Source organism: Entelurus aequoreus, linkage group LG10 (genome assembly GCF_033978785.1).
Source record: "Entelurus aequoreus isolate RoL-2023_Sb linkage group LG10, RoL_Eaeq_v1.1, whole genome shotgun sequence".
Taxonomy (NCBI): Eukaryota; Metazoa; Chordata; class Actinopteri; order Syngnathiformes; family Syngnathidae; genus Entelurus; species Entelurus aequoreus.
The window spans coordinates 11,200,700-11,225,312 of NC_084740.1; the positions used below are offsets into that span (position 1 = coordinate 11,200,700).

The 24,613-nt window shown below is 36.2% G+C and overlaps 1 protein-coding gene across 2 annotated transcripts in view; it reads right to left on the reverse strand.

The window, feature by feature from the left end:
* Positions 1-24,613, reverse strand: part of bmp16 (bone morphogenetic protein 16) — a 38,433-nt gene that overhangs the window by 10,334 nt on the left and 3,486 nt on the right. The window contains exons 2-3 of one of the 2 annotated variants that reach the window (XM_062060094.1): positions 23,643-24,005; positions 23,032-23,115 (exon numbers count right to left, since the gene is read on the reverse strand). In XM_062060094.1, the coding sequence (XP_061916078.1) occupies positions 23,032-23,115; positions 23,643-23,665 (107 nt within the window). In that variant the 5' untranslated portion in view covers positions 23,666-24,005. The remainder of the gene's footprint in view (positions 1-23,031; positions 23,116-23,642; positions 24,006-24,613) is intronic. The other variant, XM_062060095.1, reaches the window with a different exon arrangement.

The window sequence follows — 24,613 nt, forward strand, 5'->3', positions numbered from 1 at the left end:
ATTTAAATTTGATTCTACAGATTTTCTAGATTTGCCAGAAATTTTTTTTTGAATTTTAATCATAATAAGTTTGAAGAAATATTTCACAAATATTCTCCGTCGAAAAAACACAAGCTAAAATGAAGAATTAAATTAAAATGTATTTATTATTCTTTACAATAAAAAAAATGTTTTTACTTGAACATTGATTTAAATTGTCAGGAAAGAAGAGGAAGGAATTTAAAAGGTATATGTGTTCAAAAATCCTAAAATCATTTTTACGGTTGTATTTTTTCTCTAAAATTGTCTTTCTGAAAGTTATAAGAAGCAAAGTAAAAACAATTATGAATTTATTTAAACAAGTGAAGACCAAGTCTTTAAAATATTTTCTTGGATTTTCAAATTCTATTTGAGTTTTGTCTTTCTTAGAATTAAAAATGTCGGGCAAAGCGAGACCAGCTTACTAGTAAATAAATACAATTTAAAAAATAGAGGCAGCTCACTGGTAAGTGCTGCTATTTGAGCTATTTTTAGAACAGGCCAGCGGGCTACTCATCTGGTCCTTACGGGCTACCTGGTGCCCGCGGGCACCGCGTTGGTGACCCCTGGGTTAGAGTGTCCGCCCTGAGATTGGTAGGTTGTGAGGTCGAGTCATACCAAAGACTATAAAGATGGGACCCATTACCTCCCTGCTTGGCACTCAGCATCAAGGGTTGGAATTGGGATTTAAATCACCAAAAAAATTATTCCCGGGCGTGGCCACCGCTGCTGCTCACTGCTCCCCTCACCTCCCAGGAGGTGAACAAGGGAATGGGTCAAATGCAGAGGATACATTTCACCACACCTAGTGTGTGTGTGACAATCATTGGTACTTTAACTTTAACTTATAATTGGAGAGATGCAGTTATGGAAAAAAAAAACTAACTCTGAACCTAATACTCCAACTTTAATAATCCATACGAAAGGGAACCTAAAAAGTAATTATTTAATCACATGCTCATTTATTGACAAACTATTGCCCAACATTGCAGCAACGGGACTAATGTTGTCATGTTGGTAAGGAAAAATCTGCTGAGCCAGCATTAAAACCACTGATTGTAAAATAGTTTCACATGAGTAGGGATGTGTGGGTACCTTTCACACTTCAACCTAACTCCTGGGACCTGGGAATCGATATCGGCACTCAATTTTCAGTAAATTTGTGTTTGTTAATAAATGTTAATTGTTAAATAGCAAAATCAAATGTATTTATGTAACATTTTAAAAATGAACTGTGCTGTCCAGTTGTTGTATCTTGTTTTCTTATTTCATTTCTGAGTCTCATTTGCAAGTATTATAGTAGACTTTGCATGCAGTTGCAATTCTAAGACGTTAGATGTTAGACTACGGTGTGTTGCCCAGCTAGATGGTAGTCTATGCCATTAAGTTGACTGTCTGTCTATTGAGCCCTACAAAGTGTTTATACTGTAAGTATTTTACTTACATTCGTCTTAGTTATTGCCATCACCATGTAAAATTGCCAACGCTAATAAGTAGCATGTCTATGTCAAAGCCAATGTAAATTAGCATTGAGCTAGCGCATTTTGGAAAAGTGGAGCCTTGCATTTGAGCGTTTTCTCTACTTGTTTTGTTGGCATTGAACATTTTAACGTTACCTAGACGCAGTTTGGCAGAGTCTGCTTAAGTGCTCGTTTCTCCACCTAGTGACGAGTCTGCAACCGAACATGACGTCATGAGCAACAAAAGTATCGAAATATAGCACCTATTTATTATTTATATTTATGCCAGGTGGTACCAATGGAATTTGGCTGGTACCGATAAAAATAGTTGGTTCGCATTTGGTGCCCATCCCTACACATGAGTGCTTTTAACATTTTAAAGCTCATGGTGACCATTTGTGACATTTTGAAGGAAACTACTGTCATTTTGTGGAGTAGATAAAGAAAAACTACATCAGGCGGGTTGGACTATGCCAGGGCTGCTCTTTGTCACCAATTCTGTTCATAGCTTTTATGGACATAATTTCTAGGCGTAGTCAGGGCGTTGTGGGGATCCGGTTTGATGGCTGCAGAATTAGATCTCTGCTTTTTGCGGATGATAAGGTCCTGATGGCTTTATCTGGCCAAGATCTCCAGCTCTTACTGGATCCGTTCGCAGCCGAGTGTGAAGCGACTGGTATGAGAATCAGTACCTCCAAGTTCGAGTCCATGGTTCTCGCCCGGAAAAGGTTGGAGAGCCATCTCCGGGTTGGGGAGGAGATCTTGCCCCAAGTGGAGGAGATCAAGTACCACGGGGTCTTGTTCACCAGTGAGGGAAGAGTGGATCATGAGATCGACAGGCGGATCGGTGCAATGATGCAGACCCTGTAGGAGCTCAGCTGGAAGGCAAAGCTCTCAATTTACCTGTCAATCTACATCCCTATCCTCACCTATGGTCATGATCTTTGGGTTATAACCAAAAGGACAAGATCACGGGTACAAGCGGCCGAAATGAGTTTCCTCCGTCGGGCTCTCCCTTAGAGATAGGATGAGAAGCTCTGTCATTCAGGAGGAGCTCAAAGTAAAGCCGCTGCTCCTCCACATTGAGAGGAGCCAGATGAGGTGGTTCGGGCATCTGGTCAGGATGCCCCCCGGACGCCTCCCTGGGGAGGTGTTTAGGGCAGGTCCAATCAGTTGGAGGCCACGGGGAAGACCCAGGACACATTGGGAAGACTATGTCTCCCGGCTTTCCGCCTCGAGATTCCCCGGGAGGCGCTGGATGAAGTGGCTGGGGAGAGGGAAGTCTGGGACTGCTGCCCCGCGACCCGACCTCAGATAATCGGAAGAACGTGGAAACATCAGGAGGTTGCTTACAGCCACAGCTGCGAATGCTAATATTTTTGGGACACTGCAATTATTGAGTCTTAATATGCCCTATAATTGACTAGTGGCTCCGCCTCCAAAAGTTGGCTGAGATAGGCTCCAGCTCACTTGTGAAAGTGGCCCTTAATATTACAATTTTATTCCCGTACACATTTTACATTTGCCTTGTAAAAATCTGACTTTTCCCCTTAATATGTGATTTATATATATAGTACATATATAATATTGAAATATTGCAACTGTATTCCAAAACAACATTTTCCACGATTGCCGAGTAAAAATGTGACTCTTTTCTTTAATATTATGACTTTTAAAAAAATACATAAAATAAATAAAATATTATGGTACCACAATTTGATTCCCATACAACACTTTTTACATTTGCCTTGTAAAAATCTGACTTTTCTCTCTAATATTAAAACTTAAAAAACAACAACATACATACATATACAGTATATATATATATACACACACACACACACACACACACACACACACACACACACACACACACACACACACACACACACACACACACACACACACACACACATATATGTTACAATTTAATGTAAGTAATGATGTATATGTATATATATATATATATATATATATATATATATATATATATATATATATATATATATATATATATATATATATATATATATATATATATATATATATATATATATATATATATAATTGTAATAATAACATAAACATTATTTACATATGCTTTGTAAAAATTGGACTTTCCCCTTTAAAGGGTTCGTGTTATGATTTTTTTTCAACATTTAAAACACTTCCTTGTGGTCTACATAACATTTAATGGTGGTTGTTTGGTCAAAAATGTACATAGATTATGTTTTACAGACTATCTTCTAACCTCTTTCTGACCATTTGTTCAGGATACGTCATTTGTGGGTGGTGTTATTCACGTGCCTCCACTTCGACTGCGTCTTCTCCCTGTCAGCCATGTTCTAGTTTTTAGCGCTGTCATAGGGAGTCTACTGACAGATATAAATTCAAACGTAACGCTACTTTGTATTAAAAATGGAAATAGCAGAAGATGCATGTGCATGAACGAGCCAGTCTGCCCCACGACAAGAGGATAGAGAAAAAATAAGGAGCTTATTGACTACAGCGTCGGACTACAAAGGTCTTTGGGAATAACTGGACCATATATGGAGATATCCGCTGACGTCACCAATTAGAAAAACGTCACAAATTGGGAAATTTCCAAACGGCTCGTTTGGAAGAAGTATGAAGGAGGGCAAGATTGTTTTGTAAATATCTACCGAATGCCTCCATGGTTTGATTTAACATTATTCGGGACTTATGCAGATCCCAAATACACAAAAGCGGGTAACAATTGGTGAGAAAAATTGGTTTTGTATAATAGGTCCCCTTTCATATTATGATTTGAACAAAACCCTCCCAATATCATTGTAAAGGATGAATGAATGAAAGCAGCTCATGTAGTGTACCGTATTTTCCGGTACATTACATGAATAAACTTCCACTACCGTTCTTCCACTCCTGTGCAAGGATGGGAGTGGAAGAAGTGTCAAAAGATAGAGTTAACTCTTTTAAAGACATTCGGACTTTACTTCAATCCATAACGGAGCAGCATCTCCTCATCCGGAAACAACAACAACGCCGGAAATGTGTCCCGTGACAAACCCTCCGACCGGAACTCTCTAATAACTAAAGTTCCTTGGTTGAATAATGTAAACTCGCTATACCGGTATGTTTTAGTGCTTTCATGGCGAGTTTACTGACAGATATAAGTAAGAACTTTACACTACCTTATATTAGAAATGGCAACAGCGGAGGATGAATGTCCCATAACAAGAAGATAGAGAAAAAGAAGAAGCTTATCGACTACGGCAGGCATGGGCAAATTAAGGCCCGGGGGCCACATGTGGCCCGTTAAGCTTTTCAATCTGGCCCGCCGGACATTCCCAAATAATTTTTTTTAGAACTTTAAGATGGAAACTGTAGCCGCCATTATGATGTCCAGTGATGTTTTCAAATTACGGGAAGTCTTGAACTATACAAAGTATTTCAATGGTTGGAATCTGCGCTTTTCCATGGTATACTAGTTACTATGGTTTGATTGATTGATTGAGAAGTTTATTGACATCTTAAAGAATTGAATCCATGAAATGCTTTAAAAAGGCAAATGGATGGCACAAAAAGCCAAAAGGCTTGTTTCCATTGTGGTCCATGGTAATCTAAGTCACAGCAGCTCAGACGAGGCACCAAATAGTGTGGGTGGGGAGCATTTCCACAAAGTCTTTCCAGAGCGGCCAGCCTGAAATGCGGGTGTCAGGGACAGAGGCGGAAGGAGATTTGTACAACAAAGTTCTAAAGCTGATATATATCAGATACTGTATATCAGATTGTAGATGGTGTTTTTTTACCCTTCATGTTAATATTTCGCTGTGTTTGTTGCATTTTTGTTGTGTTTCGCTTGATTGTAAATAATGACGATCAAGAGGGGGTGTGACGTTCATATGTTGTCAATATTCAGTGTTTTATGGTTCATAGTTAATATTGTAAATCCCACATTCTTTATTTTCATGTACATTCTGGGTGTCTCATTCAGTAAAAAAATGTAAAATTCCATTCCGTTTTTTCAAGGCAGTCTGTCATAACATGTTTAGCATTCAATCAGACATTATTGTGAGTTTTTGTATTATTGTTCCTAAAAATCAGATATACAGGCCCCCAGACACATTTTGTTCTCTAAATTTGGCCCCAGAGTCAAAATAATTGCCCGGGCCTGGACTACGGTGTCGGCACGGACTACAAAGGCATACGCGTGCAATATTTCAGGATTTATGCAGATCCCAAATACAGATCCGCAGGTACCAGAAGGTAAAAAAAGTTGCTTTTGCATAATATTGCGAAACAAAACGCCAGATAATATGTCTTACCTTATACACACACCATAATAATACTCGTATGTTTAATGCGCCGACAATCCTTCAAGCGGTGTGGCTTCATAGCTTACCAAAGTTGTACTAAAACATTTTGATAGATTTTTGAGCGCCGTGTGTAATGTTCTATATTTTCAATGGAACATATAAAATGTTGGTGTTGTTCACTTGAGTCATATTGCCACCATAGTGCAGTCTACACGTATCTCTTATGTTTGACTGCCATCTACTGGTCACACTTATCATTACACCATGTACCGAATAAAATTGCTTCGAGGTCTGTAAACAAAACCAGAATTATTCCGTACATTCGGCGCACCGTGTTATAAAGCGCACTGTCGAGTTTTGGGGGGGATTTTAAGTGCGTCTTATAGTCCGGGAAATACGGTAAATGTTCTATATCTACTTAGCATGAACTTCACATTAGCAAGTAGTAACTACCATTGCTTTTGTATGTCAACTGAGTGCGGGAATGTGACCACAAACAAGGAGGTCACACAATATCAGCCACTGCTATAACGCCCCCTGACACCTTCACACGTTAATAAGTGAACCAGTAATTAGACGGCAGAAAAGGTACCAGCCCTGAGGTGGCGAAAGGTCACCATAATTAAAGGAGTAACAACAGAGAAATGTAAGCTGCAAAAGAAAGTCAAGCATCATTCCTCATCCCGCTTATCTCTCTCTCTTTACGGGCCTGTGAATCGATTAACGGCAAAGATAAGCGTTTATGGACACGAGAGAGAGCGCATAATGACGCCGTAATGGCCGCTAATCTCGCCGCCTTGTCAGGAAAGGGGTTAGAAGGAGGCTACAGGTGTGACCGTATCTGTTTATGTCTTTATGCATACGTGATTGTGTGTGCACATCCACCGGGGTTCAAAGAGCACGAGGGCCCCGAGAACAGCAACAACGACAACAAAAAGTCACCTCTGCAGCAGCGTGGGATTGTTGCAAGCTATCCATTAAAGTGTGACAGCAGCAGCCCCGCCCAGGACTCTTTCACCTGAGGCAAAGGCAGCAGCAGAGGACAATTACAGATTAGAATGGCACGGATGGACAACCTCTCCCTTGTTACCGTGCAGCCTTGTAAAGCAGAGCAACGTCTCTCCTGTACTTTCCTCACCTAAACGACAGAAAAGTGACGCCGAGGTTCAAAGGTTCACACGGAAGGTCGGGCGTGTCGCTCAGAGCTGGCACAACAGACACACACAAAAGGTCAGAAAATTGTTTGACATCCGCTCTCCTCCTCTCTACTTAGGAGCTTTAGGGCCACACTGGGAAGATAAAAGCAATTGCACAAGAAAAGTAGTAAAAAAGTGGAAATAGCGCAAGAAAAGCAAGTATGTTAAGATCATATAAATGTCTGCTGGTGAAATAAAAAAATGTAATATTGTGCAAAAGTCCAATAATGTCAGCAATTGAACTTTTAATGTGAAACTAATATGTGTTATTAATAGAGATGTCCGATAATAGGCTTTTTGGCCGATATCCGATATTCCGATATTGTCCAACTCTTAATTACCGATTCCGATATCAACCGATACCGATATATACAGTCGTGGAATCTCTCTGAGAGCGCATGAGGAGGTTGAGGTGGGCGGGCGGGGTTTTTTGGGGGGTTTGGGGCAGCGGGGGGTGTATATTGTAGCGTCCCGGAAGTTAGTTAGTACTGCAAGGGGTTCTGGGTATTTCTTCTGTTGTGTTTATGTTGTGTTACGGTGCGGATGTGTTTGTCATTCTTGTTTGGTGTGGGTTCACAGTGTGGCGCATATTTGTAACAGTGTTAAAGTTGTTTATACGGCCACCCCCAGTGTGACCTGTATGGCTGTTGACCAAGTAAGCTTTGCATTCACTTGTGTGTGTGAAAAGCCGTAGATATTATGTGATTGGGCCGTGCCTTTAAGGCACGCCCCCAATATCGATGTCTGTGTGGATATCGGGAGAAATTCGGAAGAATGGTTGCCCCGGGAGATTTTCGGGAGGGGCACTGAAATTCGGGAGGGTTGGCAAGTATGACTGGGAGATGCAACTGCTCTGTACTTCTCCCTACGTCCGTGTACCACTCCGTACAGTGGTGTTTTAAAAAGTCATACATTTTACTTTTTGAAACCGATACAGATCATTTGCGATATTACAGGGTGTACCCCGCCTTCTGCCCGATTGTAGCTGAGATAGGCTCCAGCGCCCCCCGCGACCCCGAAGGGAATAAGCGGTAGAAAATGGATGGATGGATGGGCATTTTAAAGCATTTATCGGCCGATATTATCGGACATCTGTAGTTATTAACATGCAAAGTGAGATATGTCAAGCCTGTATTTGCTATAATTTTGATAGATAGTACTAGATAGATAGATAGTACTTTATTGATTCCTTCAGGAGAGTTCCCTCAGGAAAATTTAAATTCCAGCAGTAGTGTACAGAATTGAGATCAAATTTAAAAAGTAGAAAGTAAATAATGGGGGTATAAATGGAAATAAACGAGAAAATATAACAATAAGAATACAAATAAAAAGCAACAATAAGAATACAAATATAACCGTAAAAATAGGAATATAAGAAGAGAAACTATGCAGTAGTGACCATGTTATGAAAATGTATTGCACTGTTGATGGTCATGGCTTACAGTTTTTGAAAACCCCCGCATTTTCTGAGAGTTTCAGTTTGAGGTTTTCATACATTTTAAGCCATAATCATCAAAATGATATCAAAAGACAGCATGAAATAACTTGAGTTGCATGTTATGGCCTATGTCTTATTGCTGGTATAGACAAAACCTTTCAAATTCAAATGTTTTGAGTTTCACCTGGTCATGCGTTAAATGAGAAAAATAATCAAGGTTTCACCAGCATGGGCACTGAATTTACCTTTTTTGGTAGCATTATTTAATTTATCTAACCAGACTTATTTAATTTTTTTATATAACAAATGTTTTTTAATCTTACCTGATTAATGCATAGCAGATCTGTTGGAATGTTGTGTTCATATTTCTGTGGGAATTTTGACATTCACTTGTTGAAATCATAATTATTTTGAGTAATTTTTGGAACTTTATAGCCTAATTCTTTAAAAAACAAAAACAAAAAAAAACAAAAAAACTACACTAGTCTTAGAAAACTTTTGTTTAACTTTTTTTTTTTTTTTTACAGAGTGACCCCCCCACAAATTAAATAAATTATTAAAATAAATGTTTCCTCTTTTATTTTATACAAATCGTAATATATGAAATTACTGTTGGTATGTTGCCTTCAGGGTCCTGTGGAAAATTTTGACATTCATTTGTTAAAATTATGACTTTAGACTTTTTATTTTTAATCATTGGAACTTTACAAACTAATTTGTGCATACAAATTATTATATTTTTTTTAAAATCTAAATATTCTTTACAAAATGTTACTTTGTTTTTGTATTGAATGACCCCACAAAACAGAATCCACAAATATTTTTTAAAAATTGTCCATTTTAAATGTTTTTCTTTTGTTCAGGGTATACATGTCGATATTGTGCAAGGAATATTGGAACAATAGTGTCAAAACAGTGAAAAATAGCCAATCTGAGGAAAAAAAGACCACGCGTGCTTTGTACACGCAAGAATGTTGGCACTGTTTGGACGCCAGACATTAGTCTCCCACAACATGTTTTGGTCAAAGAAGGAAAATAAACATTTCTCCAACAAATTATTTACTGTAGTGCAAGCAAATTTTCGGAGAAACTTTTGGTGTCTTCATCAAAAAGTAAAATTTTTGACTGGGTTCGGAATTTCAGAGAGCACGGGACTGTGCAAAATCTTAATAGTAAAATACCAAAGAGGAATGTGTTCCAGTTATAGACACTTTTGCACAGCAAGTTTGCCTCCAACGCCCTGGAGCCCATTTGGATACCAAGATAACTGAAACTTTGGGGGATGATCGTACTCAGACTGAAGTTTTAGAACCTTTTGGATTAAATTAAACTGTTATGGGTTCTGGGTTTTCTTGGGTCACCTTGTAGGATAATCACTTGTTATTACAAAATATTATTGATAAGGTATGACTTACCGTATTTTTCGTACTAATAGTCGCAGTTTTTTTCATAGTTTGGTGGGGGTGCGACTTATACTCAGGAGCGACTTATGTGTGAAATTATTAACACATTACCGTAAAATATCAAATAATATTATTTAGCTCATTCACGTAAGAGACTAGACGTATAAGATTTCATGGGATTTAGCGATTAAGAGTGACAGATTGTTTGGTAAACGTAAAGCATGTTCTATAAGTTATAGTTATTTGAATGACTCTTACCATAATATGTTACGTTAACATACCAGGCACGTTCTCAGTTGGTTATTTAAGCGTCATATAACGTACACTTATTCAGCCTGTTGTTCACTATTCTTTATTTATTTTAAATTGCCTTTCAAATGTCTATTGTTGGTGTTGGCTTTTATCAAATAAATTTCCCCAAAAAATGTGACTTATACTCCAGTGCGACTTATATGTGTTTTTTTCTTTCTTTATTATGCATTTTCGGCCGGTGCGACTTATACTCCGAAAAATACGGTATTTTTGATTTTTATTTAAAGAACTTTTTTTTCTTGTAATATTCACATTTTATTTCTGTAACTTTACAACTTTTACCTTGTTAAAATCTGTATTAAAAAAAAAAAACTTTCTTGTAATATTACAACTTAATTTTTGAGACTTTGCATTACGTTATACCATTGTGTTAAAATATGACTTAAATTTTCTTTTTTTTAAACTACTGTACTAATTTATTATTGTAAGGTGAAAACAAATTACTTACTTGTATGTAATTTTTTATATGACTTTATTTTTATAAAAACATTTTATTAAAAAAATGTTGTAATATTACAATTGCATAATCACACAATATTTTTACATATTTGCCTTGTATCTGTTGTATCCAGTGGTTTCATGTTTTTATTTCTATTTTATCTATGTTTCTATGTTTTATCTAGTGTTTATCTAGTGTTTTTTATGTTTTTATTTCTATTTTAATTTTCTATTACATATTCTAACTTTCTATTTTAATTTTTTACCTTTTTTTAAATATTTTTTTAATACTTTGTGGCACTTTGAGATTTTAACAAATGTAAAGTGCGTTACAATTGTGATTCATTATTATTATTATTATTGAAAAATTCTGATTTTTACTTCAAATTACATTATATATATATATATATATATATATGTATATATATATATATATATATATATATATATATATATATATATATATATATATATATATATATATATATATATATATATATCAGTGGCGTGCAGTCACTAGAGGCAGGGGAGGCGGGGCCTCACCTGCCATCATGGAAAGAAAAAAAAAAGAAAAAGAAAAAAATAATAATTAAATTGTTATATGTATCCAGTGATTATACTAAAGTTATTTTCCATTTAACTTCACCAGTTTTAGATTATTTTCATTTTTATTTTCACATTTGCCGTTCAAATACTGAGAAGAGACGGTGCGGTGATCAGCAGCCAGTTGAGGCACTTGTGCCTCACCATGGATTGCGACTCGGCTAACTGCTGGCCTGCTGTGCAGTGACACCGTATTGCTATATGAATTATATTATACATTTCCATAGTTTAGTTAGCTGAGGTATATAATGTACAGTGTATTTTGTCAACAACTGTATGTGTGTAACGTATTTTTAGTGCTGAGCGATTATAAATCTGCTGCGGAGACACACTGTGTGAGGCTCATATCATAACCCCGCCTCCTGGTGCCAAGCACCTCCGCCGCAGAATGCACCGCCCGACGAGAGCGCCGCGGCCACACCAACCAAAGCCCACACCCAAACCCTCCACGTGCAAGACCGAATCCACCCAAAAAAAGTCACTTAACAAGAAGCCAAAAAGTGCAAAAACAACAATGCTCGCGCTGCAGGAGCCGCGAACGACCGCAGGGACACAACATTAGGTACACCTGCACTGCAGGTTCATATGTTTTTAAATTTGACTGTGATGATGCAGTCGTGCCTCACCAGACATTAACCTCACCGCACGCCACTGATATATATATATATATATATATATATATATATATATATATATATATATATATATATATATATATATATATATATATATATATATATATATATATATATATATATATATATATATATATATATTATATATATATATATATATATATATATATATATATATATATATATATATATATATATATATATATATATATATATATATATATATATATACATATATATATATATATATATATATGTATACATATATATATATATATATATATTTATATATATATATATATATATTTATATGTATGTGTGGGAAAAAAATCACAAGACTATTTCATCTCTTTTTTTCCCCACACATACATATTCCGCTCTACCATGGTATCGAGCACTATTTTTTTGGATAATCTAATTAAGACATATATATATATATATATATATATATATATATATATATATATATATATATATATATATATATATATATATATATATATATATATATATATATATATATATATATATATATATATATTAAAATCTCCTGAGGATTGAGGAAACCCCTCATGAAACAGGCCTGTAGAGATGAAATAGTCTTGTGATTTTTTCCCACACACACATACATATATATATATATATATATATATATATATATATATATATATATATATATATATATATATATATATATATATATATATATATATATATATATATATTATTCTCTTTAAAAAGAAAAAAAAAATTGTAATACTTGAATTTTATCCTCATGTCTTTACAATGTCATTAGAGTGCCAATACCGCTGAAACAAAATGGCTATTCACGTGGAAAAAAAAGTTAATCATTTTACTTATTTTATTATAATTGTATTCTCATAGTATTTTTTTTACTTTTTTGACTCCTCTCCTTGGGTTCCATCTAATGTAAGCTGCACTTTTTGGCCTTTTTGTGTGTTGTGTTCAGGGACTCCTATACCACCATATTTATTTTTTTGTATTCTAACATGATTGGCCTGCAGATATTAAAAACAAGGTGTGATTGATGTTTTGTGGATGAGGTGAACTGAAGGTTTAAGGTTATGTATGCCATAAGACTTATCAGATGTGACCTGACCCCCCTCTTAAGCAGACAGTACTGATAAAGTGTCTTTTTATCAGTTTATTCCAACCCCCCATTGCCTTTCACTCTTTCTCTTCCTTTAGCATTCACAACATTGTCTCTTTTACCTCAATGGCCTTTTTTTCCACTCCGTCTCTCTCCATTAATGCTCTTTTTTCATTATTTGTCCTGGGCTTTAAATGAATGGTGTTTTTGCGGAAGAGTGCGGCACATGGAGGGCCCCCGAGTGTCACCGCAGCTGGCTGATTTATCCGCCGCCGCTGTCTTCATGTTACGCCTGGTCCTCAACTTTCCCTTCCTGTTGCTCTTCCCGTCTTTCTTTGCCCAAATTCCTCGTCCTCTGTGCACTCTTTGCTTCTGTCATTTCACACTGACTTGTGAATCCACTACTGTCTTTTTCCACACTGAACTTATTACACAGCCTTTCATAAGTCAATGTCATGGCAACACACGGCGACTTCTAGTAAGTTTGGGGTCATGTCCAGAAATCTCATGTCTAAGTTGGGTCTTGAGCGGAAAGTCTGACAGAAAACATGCTGCTATCAATTTGCAGATGACATTTCCTTAATATTGGAGGTAAGAGGCATTGGGCTATTTGTGTTAAAGATGTGACGTTCGTGAACGAGTCGAGTCTTTTCAATGGCTCTGTCAGGTAAGAACGAGACAAGAAGCGATTTGTAGTCGGGAAACATTTGTTTGGGAGCCACCTGAGTGGACTGGAGTCAGACCGGCTGAAAAAGAGTCGAAAGAAACGGAGCAACATTTAGATGTGCTTTTTAGGTCCGTTGTTTTGTTGTGGATTTGTTAAGTAAAGTTTAGGTTAGTGTTGTCCCGACACCAATATTTTGGTAACAGTACCGGTACTCTTCAGAGGCGGTAGAATATAATTAATTACAAACCCCGTTTCCATATGAGTTGGGAAATTGTGTTAGATGTAAATATAAACGGAATACAATGATTTGCAAATCCTTTTCAACCCATATTCAGTTGAATGCACTACAAAGACAACATATTTGATGTTCAAACTGATAAACTTTACTTTTTTTTTTGCAAATAATAATTAACTTAGAATTTCATGGCTACAACACGTGACAAAGTAGTTGGGAAAGGGCATGTTCACCACTGTGTTACATGGCCTTTCCTTTTAAACAACACTCTGTAAACGTTTGGGAACTGAGGAGACACATTTTTGAAGCTTCTCAGGTGGAATTCTTTCCCATTCTTGCTTGATGTACAGCTTAAGTTGTTCAACAGTCCGGGGGTCTCCGTTGTGGTATTTTAGGCTTCATAATGCGCCACACATTTTCAATGGGAGACAGGTCTGGACTACAGGCAGGCCAGTCTAGTACCCGCACTCTTTTACTATGAAGCCACGTTGATGTAACACATGGCTTGGCATTGTCTTGCTGAAATAAGCAGGGGCGTCCATGGTAACATTGCTTGGATGGCAACATATGTTGCTCCAAAACCTGTATGTACATTTCAGCATTAACGGCGCCTTCACAGATGTGTAAGTTACCCATGTCTTGGGCACTAATACACCCCCATACCATCACAGATGCTGGCTTTTCAACTTTGCGCCTAGAACAATCCGGATGGTTCTTTTCCTCTTTGGTCCGGAGGACACGACGTCCACAGTTTCCAAAAACAATTTGAAATGTGGACTCGTCAGACCACAGAACACTTTTCCACTTTGTATCAGTCCATCTTAGATGAGCTCAGGCCCAGCGAAGCCGACGGCGTTTCTGGGTGTTGTTGATAAACGGTTTTCGCCTTGCATAGGAGAGTTTTAACTTGCACTTACAGATGTAGCGACCAACTGTAGTTACTGACAGTGGGTTTCTGAAGTGTTCCTGAGCCCATGTGGTGATATCCTTTACACACTGATGTCGCTTGATGCAGTACAGCCTGAGGGATCGAAGGTCACGGGCTTAGCTGCTTACGTGCAGTGATTTCTCCAGATTCTCTGAACCCTTTGGTGATATTACGGACCGTAGATGGTGAAATCCCTAAATTCCTTGCAATAGCTGGTTGAGAAAGGTTTTTCTTAAACTGTTCAACAATTTGCTCACGCATTTGTTGACAAAGTGGTGACCCTCGCCCCATCCTTGTTTGTGAATGACTGAGCATTTCATGGAATCTACTTTTATACCCAATCATGGCACCCACCTGTTCCCAATTTGCCTGCACACCTGTGGGATGTTCCAAATAAGTGTTTGATGAGCATTCCTCAACTTTATCAGTATTTATTGCCACCTTTCCCAACTTCTTTGTCACGTGTTGCTGGCATCAAATTCTAAAGTTAATGATTATTTGCACAAAAAAAAAAAAGTTTATCAGTTTGAACATCAAATATGTTGTCTTTGTAGCATATTCAACTGAATATGGGTTGAAAATGATTTGCAAATCATTGTATTGCATTTATATATACATCTAACACAATTTCCCAACTCATATGGAAACGGGGTTTGTAGTATCGCGGTACTATACTAATACCGGTATACCGTACAACCCTAGTTTAGGTGTACGCTGTAAAACGAAATCTGTATATTTTACGGTAAAAAAAAAACCCCACACAGCTCAGTCGCCAGAATTTTACGGTAAAATCGACGATCGTTTTTACAGTGCATTACTGTAAATTGAAAAACAGTACTCTGTTATTTTTGTACGGTGAAATTCTGGCGACTGAGCTTCTAGGTTGTTGTTTTTTAAACCATGAAATCAACGGGCGTTTTTAACGTGCATTACTGTAAATGTAAAAACGGCAACATTATTTTTGTTGAAAAAATTCTGGCAACTAAGCTGCCATTTTTTTTCTTGTAAACTCTTTTATCGTGCGATATTGTAAATTGAAAAACGATAAAACTGTAATTTTTACATAAAATTCAGGCAACTGAACTACCAGTTTTTTTTATTGTAAGCTCTAAGGTCGTTTTTTACAGTGCATTACTGTAAATTAAAAAACATCACCACTGTTTTAGTCAAATTCTGACGTCTGAGCTGTCAGTTTTTTTAAAATCCATGGCCGTTTTTTTACAGTGTATTACTGTAAATGTAAAAACGGCAACGCTGTTATTTTTGCTGAAAAAATTCTGGCAACTAAGCCGTCGTTTTTTTCCCTTGTAAACTGTACAGTTCTTTTTATTGTGCGTTATTGTAAATTGAAAAATGATACCACTGTTATTTTTACATTAAAATTCAGGCAACTGAACTACCGTTTTTTGTTTTTTTTTACCGTAAACTCTATGGTCATTTTTTTACGGTGCATTACTGTAAATTAAAAAACAACACCACTGTTTTTAGTGTAAAATTCTGCCGTCTGAGCTGTCAGTGTTATATGGTAAAATCCATGGCCGTTTTTTTTTACAGTGTACTACTGTAAATGTAAAAACGGCAACACTGTTATTTTTGCTGAAACAAATCTGGCAACTAAGCCGCCGTTTTTTTTCCTCATAAACTCTACAGTTCTTTTTTATTGTGCGTTATTGTAAATTGAAAAACGATACCATTGTTATTTTTACATTAAAATTCAGGCTACTGAACTACCGTTTTTTTTTACCGTAAACTCTATGGTCATTTTGTACGGTGCATTACTGTAAATTAAATTTTTACAATAAAATTCTGCTGTCTGAGCTGTCAGTTTTTTACGGTAAAATCTATTGTCGTTTTTTTTACAGTGTATTACTGTAAATTTAAAAACGACAACACTGTTATTTTTGCTGAAAAATTCTGGCACATGAGCTGTAAGTTTTTTGTTTTTTTTACTGTAAAATCTCTGGATGTTTTTACAATGCCTTACTATAATTAGAAATACAGTACCACTGTTATTTTCACGGTAATATTCTGGCGACAAAGCAGACGTTTTTTTTCCCTTGTAAGCTCCATTGTTCTTTTTACAGTGCATTACTGTAAACTGAAAGCTATACCATCGTTATTTGTAGAGTAAAATTCAGGTGACTGAACTGCTTCTGTAGTTTGTTTTTTAACGTGAAGTCTATGGTCGTTTTTACAAGGCATTCATGTAAATAGGAAAACAATGCCACTGTTAGTAGTTTTTACAAAGCATTACTATTATTACAAAAATAGTGTTTTTACATTTTTACCATAAATTCTACTGACTTTTTGTTATATTGTACACAGAGTAATACCATTTTTTGTAAGGATGTGAATCGTACAAACAACTCATGATTCTTGATTGAACACGATTCTCGATTCAAACCGATTCTCCCTATTTAAAATATTTGGTATGGAAATGATAATACAACATTTTCAAAACCTCCTGGCTGCTAAGTATATGATGTGTTAGATCGATGTATTATTTGTAAGTTATGTTTTTTTCCTGTATTGTGTGAAAACTTTTACAGTAAAGTTGACTTGCATGGAGGCTATTTATAGCCTCTGTAGGTTTTTTTTTGTTCTACACAGTTTCTTTGGTGAGGGAAAATGATGATGAAACAATGATCTCAACATCAAAACATAAGGATAAGGGACCATCTTATTGAATTTCACTTCACCCTTGCCCCCGGTGCCGCTCACACCGGAGAATGAATGATGAATGAATGAGTTTAAAAATGAATGATGGGTTCTCACTTCTCTGTGAAGCGCTTTGAGCGTCTAGAAAAAGCGCTATATAAATCTAATCCATTATTATTATTATTATTATTATTAATTTACAATGAAAACAGATGAAATTACAATGAATATTTTAGAATGTTTCCCAAAATCGATAAAAATTTGAAATATTCTGATCCAAATCTGAAGAGCTACCAGTGATTAGTTCCTTGAATAAAAGAGAGTACCTTCTGAAACAAATTCTAAAAAATAAATATAATAGGGAACCAGACTTTTGAACGACTCTTTGATAGGAATGGCTCCTGAGCATCCGGCTCTCTTCAGAGAGCCAAAAAAAATCCTATTTCTAATTTGTGTATTACAGTGCATTTGCATGCACTGGACACTTCATTAGGCACACCTGCACATTGTAATGAGGTTTAATTTGTTGTAAAATGCTGCCTTTACAAAATATAATAGTGCTCAGTTTAAAGGCCTACTGAAACCCACTACTACCGACCACGCAGTCTGATAGTTTATATATCAATGATGAAATCTTAACATTATAACACATGCCAATACGGCCGGGTTAACTTATAAAGTGACATTTTAAATTTGCCGCTAAACTTCCGGTTCGAAACGCCTCTGAGGATGACGTATGCGCGTGACGTAGCCCGACGAACACGGGTATGCCTTCCACATTGAAGCCGGTACGAAAAAGCTCTGTTTTCATTTCATAATTCCACAGTATTCTGGACATCTGTGTTCGTGAATCTGTTTCAATCATGTTCATTGCATTATGGAGAAGGAAGCCAAGCAAGCAAAGAAGAAAGTTGTCGGTGCGAAATGGACGTATTTTTCGAACGTAGTCAGCCACAACAGTACACAGCCGGCGCTTCTTTGTTTACATTCCCGAAAGATGCAGTCAAGATGGAAGAACTCGGATAACAGAGACTCTAACCAGGAGGACTTTTGATTTGGATACACAGACGCCTGTAGAGAACTGGGACAACACAGACTCTTACCAGGATTACTTTGATTTGGATGACAAAGACGCAGACGTGCTACTGTGAGTATGCAGCTTTGGCTTTTTTTTGCGTATGTACGTAACTTTTTTAAAATATATAAGCTTTATGAACCTTGGGTTAGGTGAACGGTCTTTTGGGCTGAGTGATTGTGTGTGTTGATCATGTGTTTGAATTGTATTGGCGTGTTCTATGGAGCTAGGAGCTAGCAGAGGAGCTAGGAGCTAGCATAACACGTACCGTACCGTAAGTGCGCGTCACGTACGTAACTTTTTAAAAATATATAAGCTTTATGAACCTTGGGTTAGGTGAACGGTCTTTTGGGCTGAGTGATTGTGTGTGTTGATCGGGTGTTTGAATTGTATTGGCGTGTTCTATGGAGCTAGGAGCTAGCAGAGGAGCTAGGAGCTAGCATAACAAACACGCAGGTGTTATTATGCAGGATTAATTTGTGGCATATTAAATATAAGCCTGGTTGTGTTGTGGCTAATAGAGTATATATATGTCTTGTGTTTATTTACTGTTGTAGTCATTCCCAGCTGAATATCAGGTACCGTGAGTATGCAGCCTTGGCTGCTAAACATTCGATAACTTGACCGTATGTGCGCGTCACGTACGTAACTTTTTAAAAATATATAAGCTTTATGAACCTTGGGTTAGGTAAACGGTCTTTTGGGCTGAGTGATTGTGTGTGTTGATCAGGTGTTTGAATTGTATTGGCGTGTTCTATGGAGCTAGGAGCTAGCAGAGGAGCTAGGAGCTAGCATAACAAACACGCAGGTGTTTTTATGCAGGATTAATTTGTGGCATATTAAATATAAGCCTGGTTGTGTTGTGGCTAATAGAGTATATATATGTCTTGTGTTTATTTACTGTTGTAGTCATTCCCAGCTGAATATCAGGTCACCCCCGGCTCTCACAGCATCTTCCCTATCTGAATAGCTTCAACTCCCCACTAGTCCTTCACTTGCACTTTACTCATCCACAAATCTTTCATCCTCGCTCAAATTAATGGGGAAATTGTCGCTTTCTCGGTCCGAATCTCTCTCACTTCATGCGGCCATCATTGTAAACAATAGGGAACTTTGCGTATATGTTCAACTGACTACGTCACGCTACTTCCGGTAGGTGCAAGCCTTTTTTTTATCAGATACCAAAAGTTGCAATCTTTATCGTCGTTGTTCTATACTAAATCCTTTCAGCAAAAATATGGCAATATCGCGAAATGATCAAGTATGACACATAGAATAGATCTGCTATCCCCGTTTAAATAAAAAAAATTCATTTCAGTAGGCCTTTAAATGGACACTGCGAGAAAAGTATTATAAACCCTTTTTTAAGCCCCCAGACAGCAAAGGTGCATTGTGGTTACAGGAGCCCCCTCCCCTGCACCGAACCTGGTGGAAATATTGACATATGTCACTAGTGGCCCTGACAACCATATAGACCCAGGAACGAAAAACAGACTTGTCTGCTTTTTGCATTAAAAAAAAAAGAAAAAGGGCGTCAACACTCACTTATGACGTGCGTATTATGAGTAAATGACCTGATGCTCTTTGAACTCATAATGGGAGCATTATTCAGCGCTGGAGTTTGGATTGTGTTTGTATGTGTGTGTGTGTGTGTGTGTGTGTGTGTGTGTGTGTGTGTGTGTGTGTGTGTGTGTGTGTGTGTGTGTGTGTGTGTGTGTGTGTGTGTGTGTGTGTGTGTGTGTGTGTGTGTGTGTGTTTTGTCAGTGTGACTAATGGTTTCAGCAGCACACTTTCCTGTGGCTTTTTTTGTGTACAGTACATGCACGTTACAGTACAGCTGTGTGAAAATAATAGGATGGTAAATGATTTTTTTTACATTTTTGGCGCCCCCTATGGGTTGTGTAAGACATTCTAGCATACATGTACATAGGGGTGTCAAAAGAAAATCGATTTTTTTGAATGAATCGCGACTCTTAATTGTAACGATTATTAATCAATTTAAAAATTTAAAAATCATTGAAAAAAAAAACCAACATACATATATATATACATACATACATATATATACATACATATATACACTTTATATATATATATATATACATATATATATTCACATTCATTTATGTATATACATATATATACACATACGTACATATACACATACATATATTTACACACATATATATATGTACACATACATACATATATATATATATATATATATATATATATATATATATATATATGTACACACATATATATATATATATATATATATATATATACATATATATATTCACATTCATTTATGTATATACATATATATACACATACGTACATATACACATACATATATTTACACACATATATATATGTACACATACATACATATATATATATATATATATATATATATATATATATATATGTACACACATATATATATATATATATATATATATATGTACACACACATATATATATATATATGTACACACATATATATATATATATATATATATATATATATATGTGTATGTATATATATATATATATATACATATATGTATATATATATATATATATACATATATGTATATATATATATATATATATATATATATATATATATACATACATATATATATATATATATATATATATATATATATATATATATATATATATATATATATATATATATATATATATATATATATATATATATATATATATATATATATATATATATATATATGTATATATATACATATACATATACATACATATATGTGTATATATATATATACATATATATATATATATATATATATATATGTGTGGGAAAAAATCACAAGACTATTTCATCTCTACAGGCCTGTTTCATGAGGGTTTCCTCAATCATCAGGAGATTTTAATTTTTTTTAATTTTATTTTATATATATATATATATATATATATATATATATATATATATATATATATATATATATATATATATATATATATATATATATATATATATATATATATATATATATATAATGTGTATATATACATATATATAGTGTATATTATATATATATATATATGGATAGATAGATATTCCAGCCACTCAGGCAAATCATATTTTTGCTGTAAATGCTCATATCTGCTGTACAGATTTACTTTGGAAAAAAAAGTGTGGGATACTTCTCTAATTGCCTTATTTGTATTTGACTTTATTAAATATTTGGGTAGAGTTTTATCAAACAGAACTCGTTTTCCTTTAAGTAATTTACAAATATATTTGATTTGTTATGTATTTTATGGAGGAATGTAGTTAATCATAGAACTGGCACCCAATGTTATTTACAAAGTACTGATTTTGAATCGAGAATCGTTTTGAATCGAGAATCGTTTCTGATGCGAATCTTTACCCCCAAGAGTTGAATCGAATCGTGTGGTGCCCAAAGATTCACAGCCCTACATATACAGAAAGTGGTTCTCAAACTTTTCTCACAAAGTACCACCTCAGAAAACACTTGGCTCTCCAAGTAGGGTTAAAATACAGTAGTGTAGTAAGCCTATATGTATTAGTTAACAAAAAAAAGAAGAGGTTTTATTTAACAAGTATATTTAATATTTTGGCCATTGTAACATTCCTCACAGTTTGAACAGTAACACTGTGTTTAAATATATGAAAAAACCCCACTGTACTTTAATCAAGTGATTTTTATGCGTACCACTATATGGAGCCTGCGTACCACTAGTGGTACACATATCACAGTATGTTTTAAAATAATAAAATATTCCCTCCCAGAATTTGGTTCTTTGAAAGATGTTTGCTTGACCATGTTTTTCAACCAATCTTGCTCAAATTTGACACACCTGTGTTTGTGTCACTCCCCTAAAGGTGTGCACCACATCACAACGGGTGTTACGCACTGTGCATCCCGTTGAGCTGTGTGAGAAATTTCAAGTCATCACGAAAGAGCGCCGCCTTGTGGCGTCGAAAAAATACCAGCCCAGTTTCTCCGCCGCGAGCTTAATTTATGCTTACATTTTTAACCATTTGATTGTATCTTCAACTGCTTTTAAGTACATACAGTAGTATGGCGGCCCTATTGAAATAAATCTATTATTATTATTAACACAAAATGGGCTGTTTGGACAAATGTTTTGCAAATTATTTTGGTAACACTTTAGTAGGGGGAACACATATTCACCATCAATTAGTTGCTTATTAACATGCAAATTAGTAACATATTGGCTCTTAATTAGTCATTATTAAGTACTTATTAATGCCTTATTCTGCATGGCCTTATTATACAACCAGTAAGCAATTAACTAAGAGTCTTCCCTCAGTAACCTCAGAATAAATGCTTATTAGTAACCCTAACCCTAACCCTTATATGTTCCCCTAAGTCTTTGTTACTTTAATAAGCAACTAATTAATGGTGAATATGTTCCCCATACTAAAGTGTTACCATTATTTTTTTCCTGCTGTCAAGAGAATCATGCACTTTGGCGACAGAGGCCAGGAAAAACCCCCCCGCCGCTGCAGTACTCACCTCCAGGTGTGTTGTGATGTATGCAGGGTCCATGGTTTATCCTTGAGCTCCAGTGTTACGATCCCTCGGCTCGCTCTCCTGCTCCTTTGGACAGATTGGATAAAGTTGTTTCGGTCTGTCTTTAGCGGCGTTTCTCAGGGCAGTGACAAGTGTGTGTGTGTGTGTGGTGTAATGCGTGTTACGCTCTCTCCATGTTGGCGTGATTGAAAAACAAAAAGTGGCTTTCCCTTCTGCAAGTTGGCAACTCCCTCACTTTGTCGCCTGCACTTCCACCCTCCGCTGGTATTGTGCATGCAAGTTCTCCCACTTGAACCTCTCTGAATGAATCGACTCCCTCTTCTTACTATATTGTCACCTCTCCCTGTCCTCTGACTCCCTTTTGTATCTCCTCCCCCTTTCTCTCTCTCCCTCTCTCTCTCTCTCTCTCTCTCTCACACACACTTTGCCTCACACTTGCTCCTTTTTTTGTGTTCCACTAAGCTACCTCTCCACTTACATCCCCAATAATAATTACTTTATTCAACCAACTCAAGTAAAAAAAAAGTCCTGTTTAAACCCGAAAAGCATGAAATAAACAAAGAACAACGTGTTTCTCCGCCTAACCAACTCACCTGCAGTGTTTGAATGGCACCATTCCTACTGGACAATGGCTGCTTCATTATAAATAAGTGGCCCTGGGACTCTGTGAATGGGAGCAAATACATTCAGTTATCATACCAAAAAAAAAAAAAAAAAAAAAAAAGGGGAAAAAAGTATGAATGGATGACTCAGTGGCCGTGAAGTCATCACAGTCTGCTCTTGCGATTGGACGGAAGAAGGAGACGACAGCAAGGTGCAGCCGTCCTTCCGGGTGCTTCTGGAGGGAATTGGTATTCACGGCGTTGGCACATGAGCAAACGTCTTTCGCTTTAAGGATGCATCGTCTCACATATTAGATCTCGGAGATCGCTTCCCCGCCTCCGGCTGCTGCCTACCTTAAAAAAAAACAACAACACACGACTGAACGCATCTCATTCATCCTGACAGAAGTGCACTTCATGTAGCGCACATACAAAACCCAAAACCAGTGAAGTTGGCACGTTGGGTAATTCCTAAATAAAAACAGACGACAATGATTTGCAAATCCTTTTCAACTTATATTCAATTGAATAGACTGCAAAGACAAGATATTTAATGTTCGACCTGAGGAACGTCATTTTTTTTTTGGAAAATGTCAGTAACTGTAGTTACTGCCAGTGGTTTTCCGAAGTGTTCCTGAGCCCATGTGGTGATATCCTTTACACATGGATGTCGCTTTTTGATGCAGTACCGCCTGAGGGATCGAAGGTCCAACACAACACATTGCAAAAAAAGTTGGCACATGGCCTTTCCTTTTAACAACACTCAGTAAACATTTGGGAACTGAGGAGACACATTTTTGAAGCTTTTCAGATGGAATTCTTTCCCATTCTTGCTTGATGTACAGCTTAAGTTGTTCAACAGTCCGGGGTCTCCGTTGTGGTATTTGATGCCACATTTTCAGTGGGAGACAGGTCTGGACTACAGGCAGGCCTGTCTAGTACACACACTATTTCACTATGAA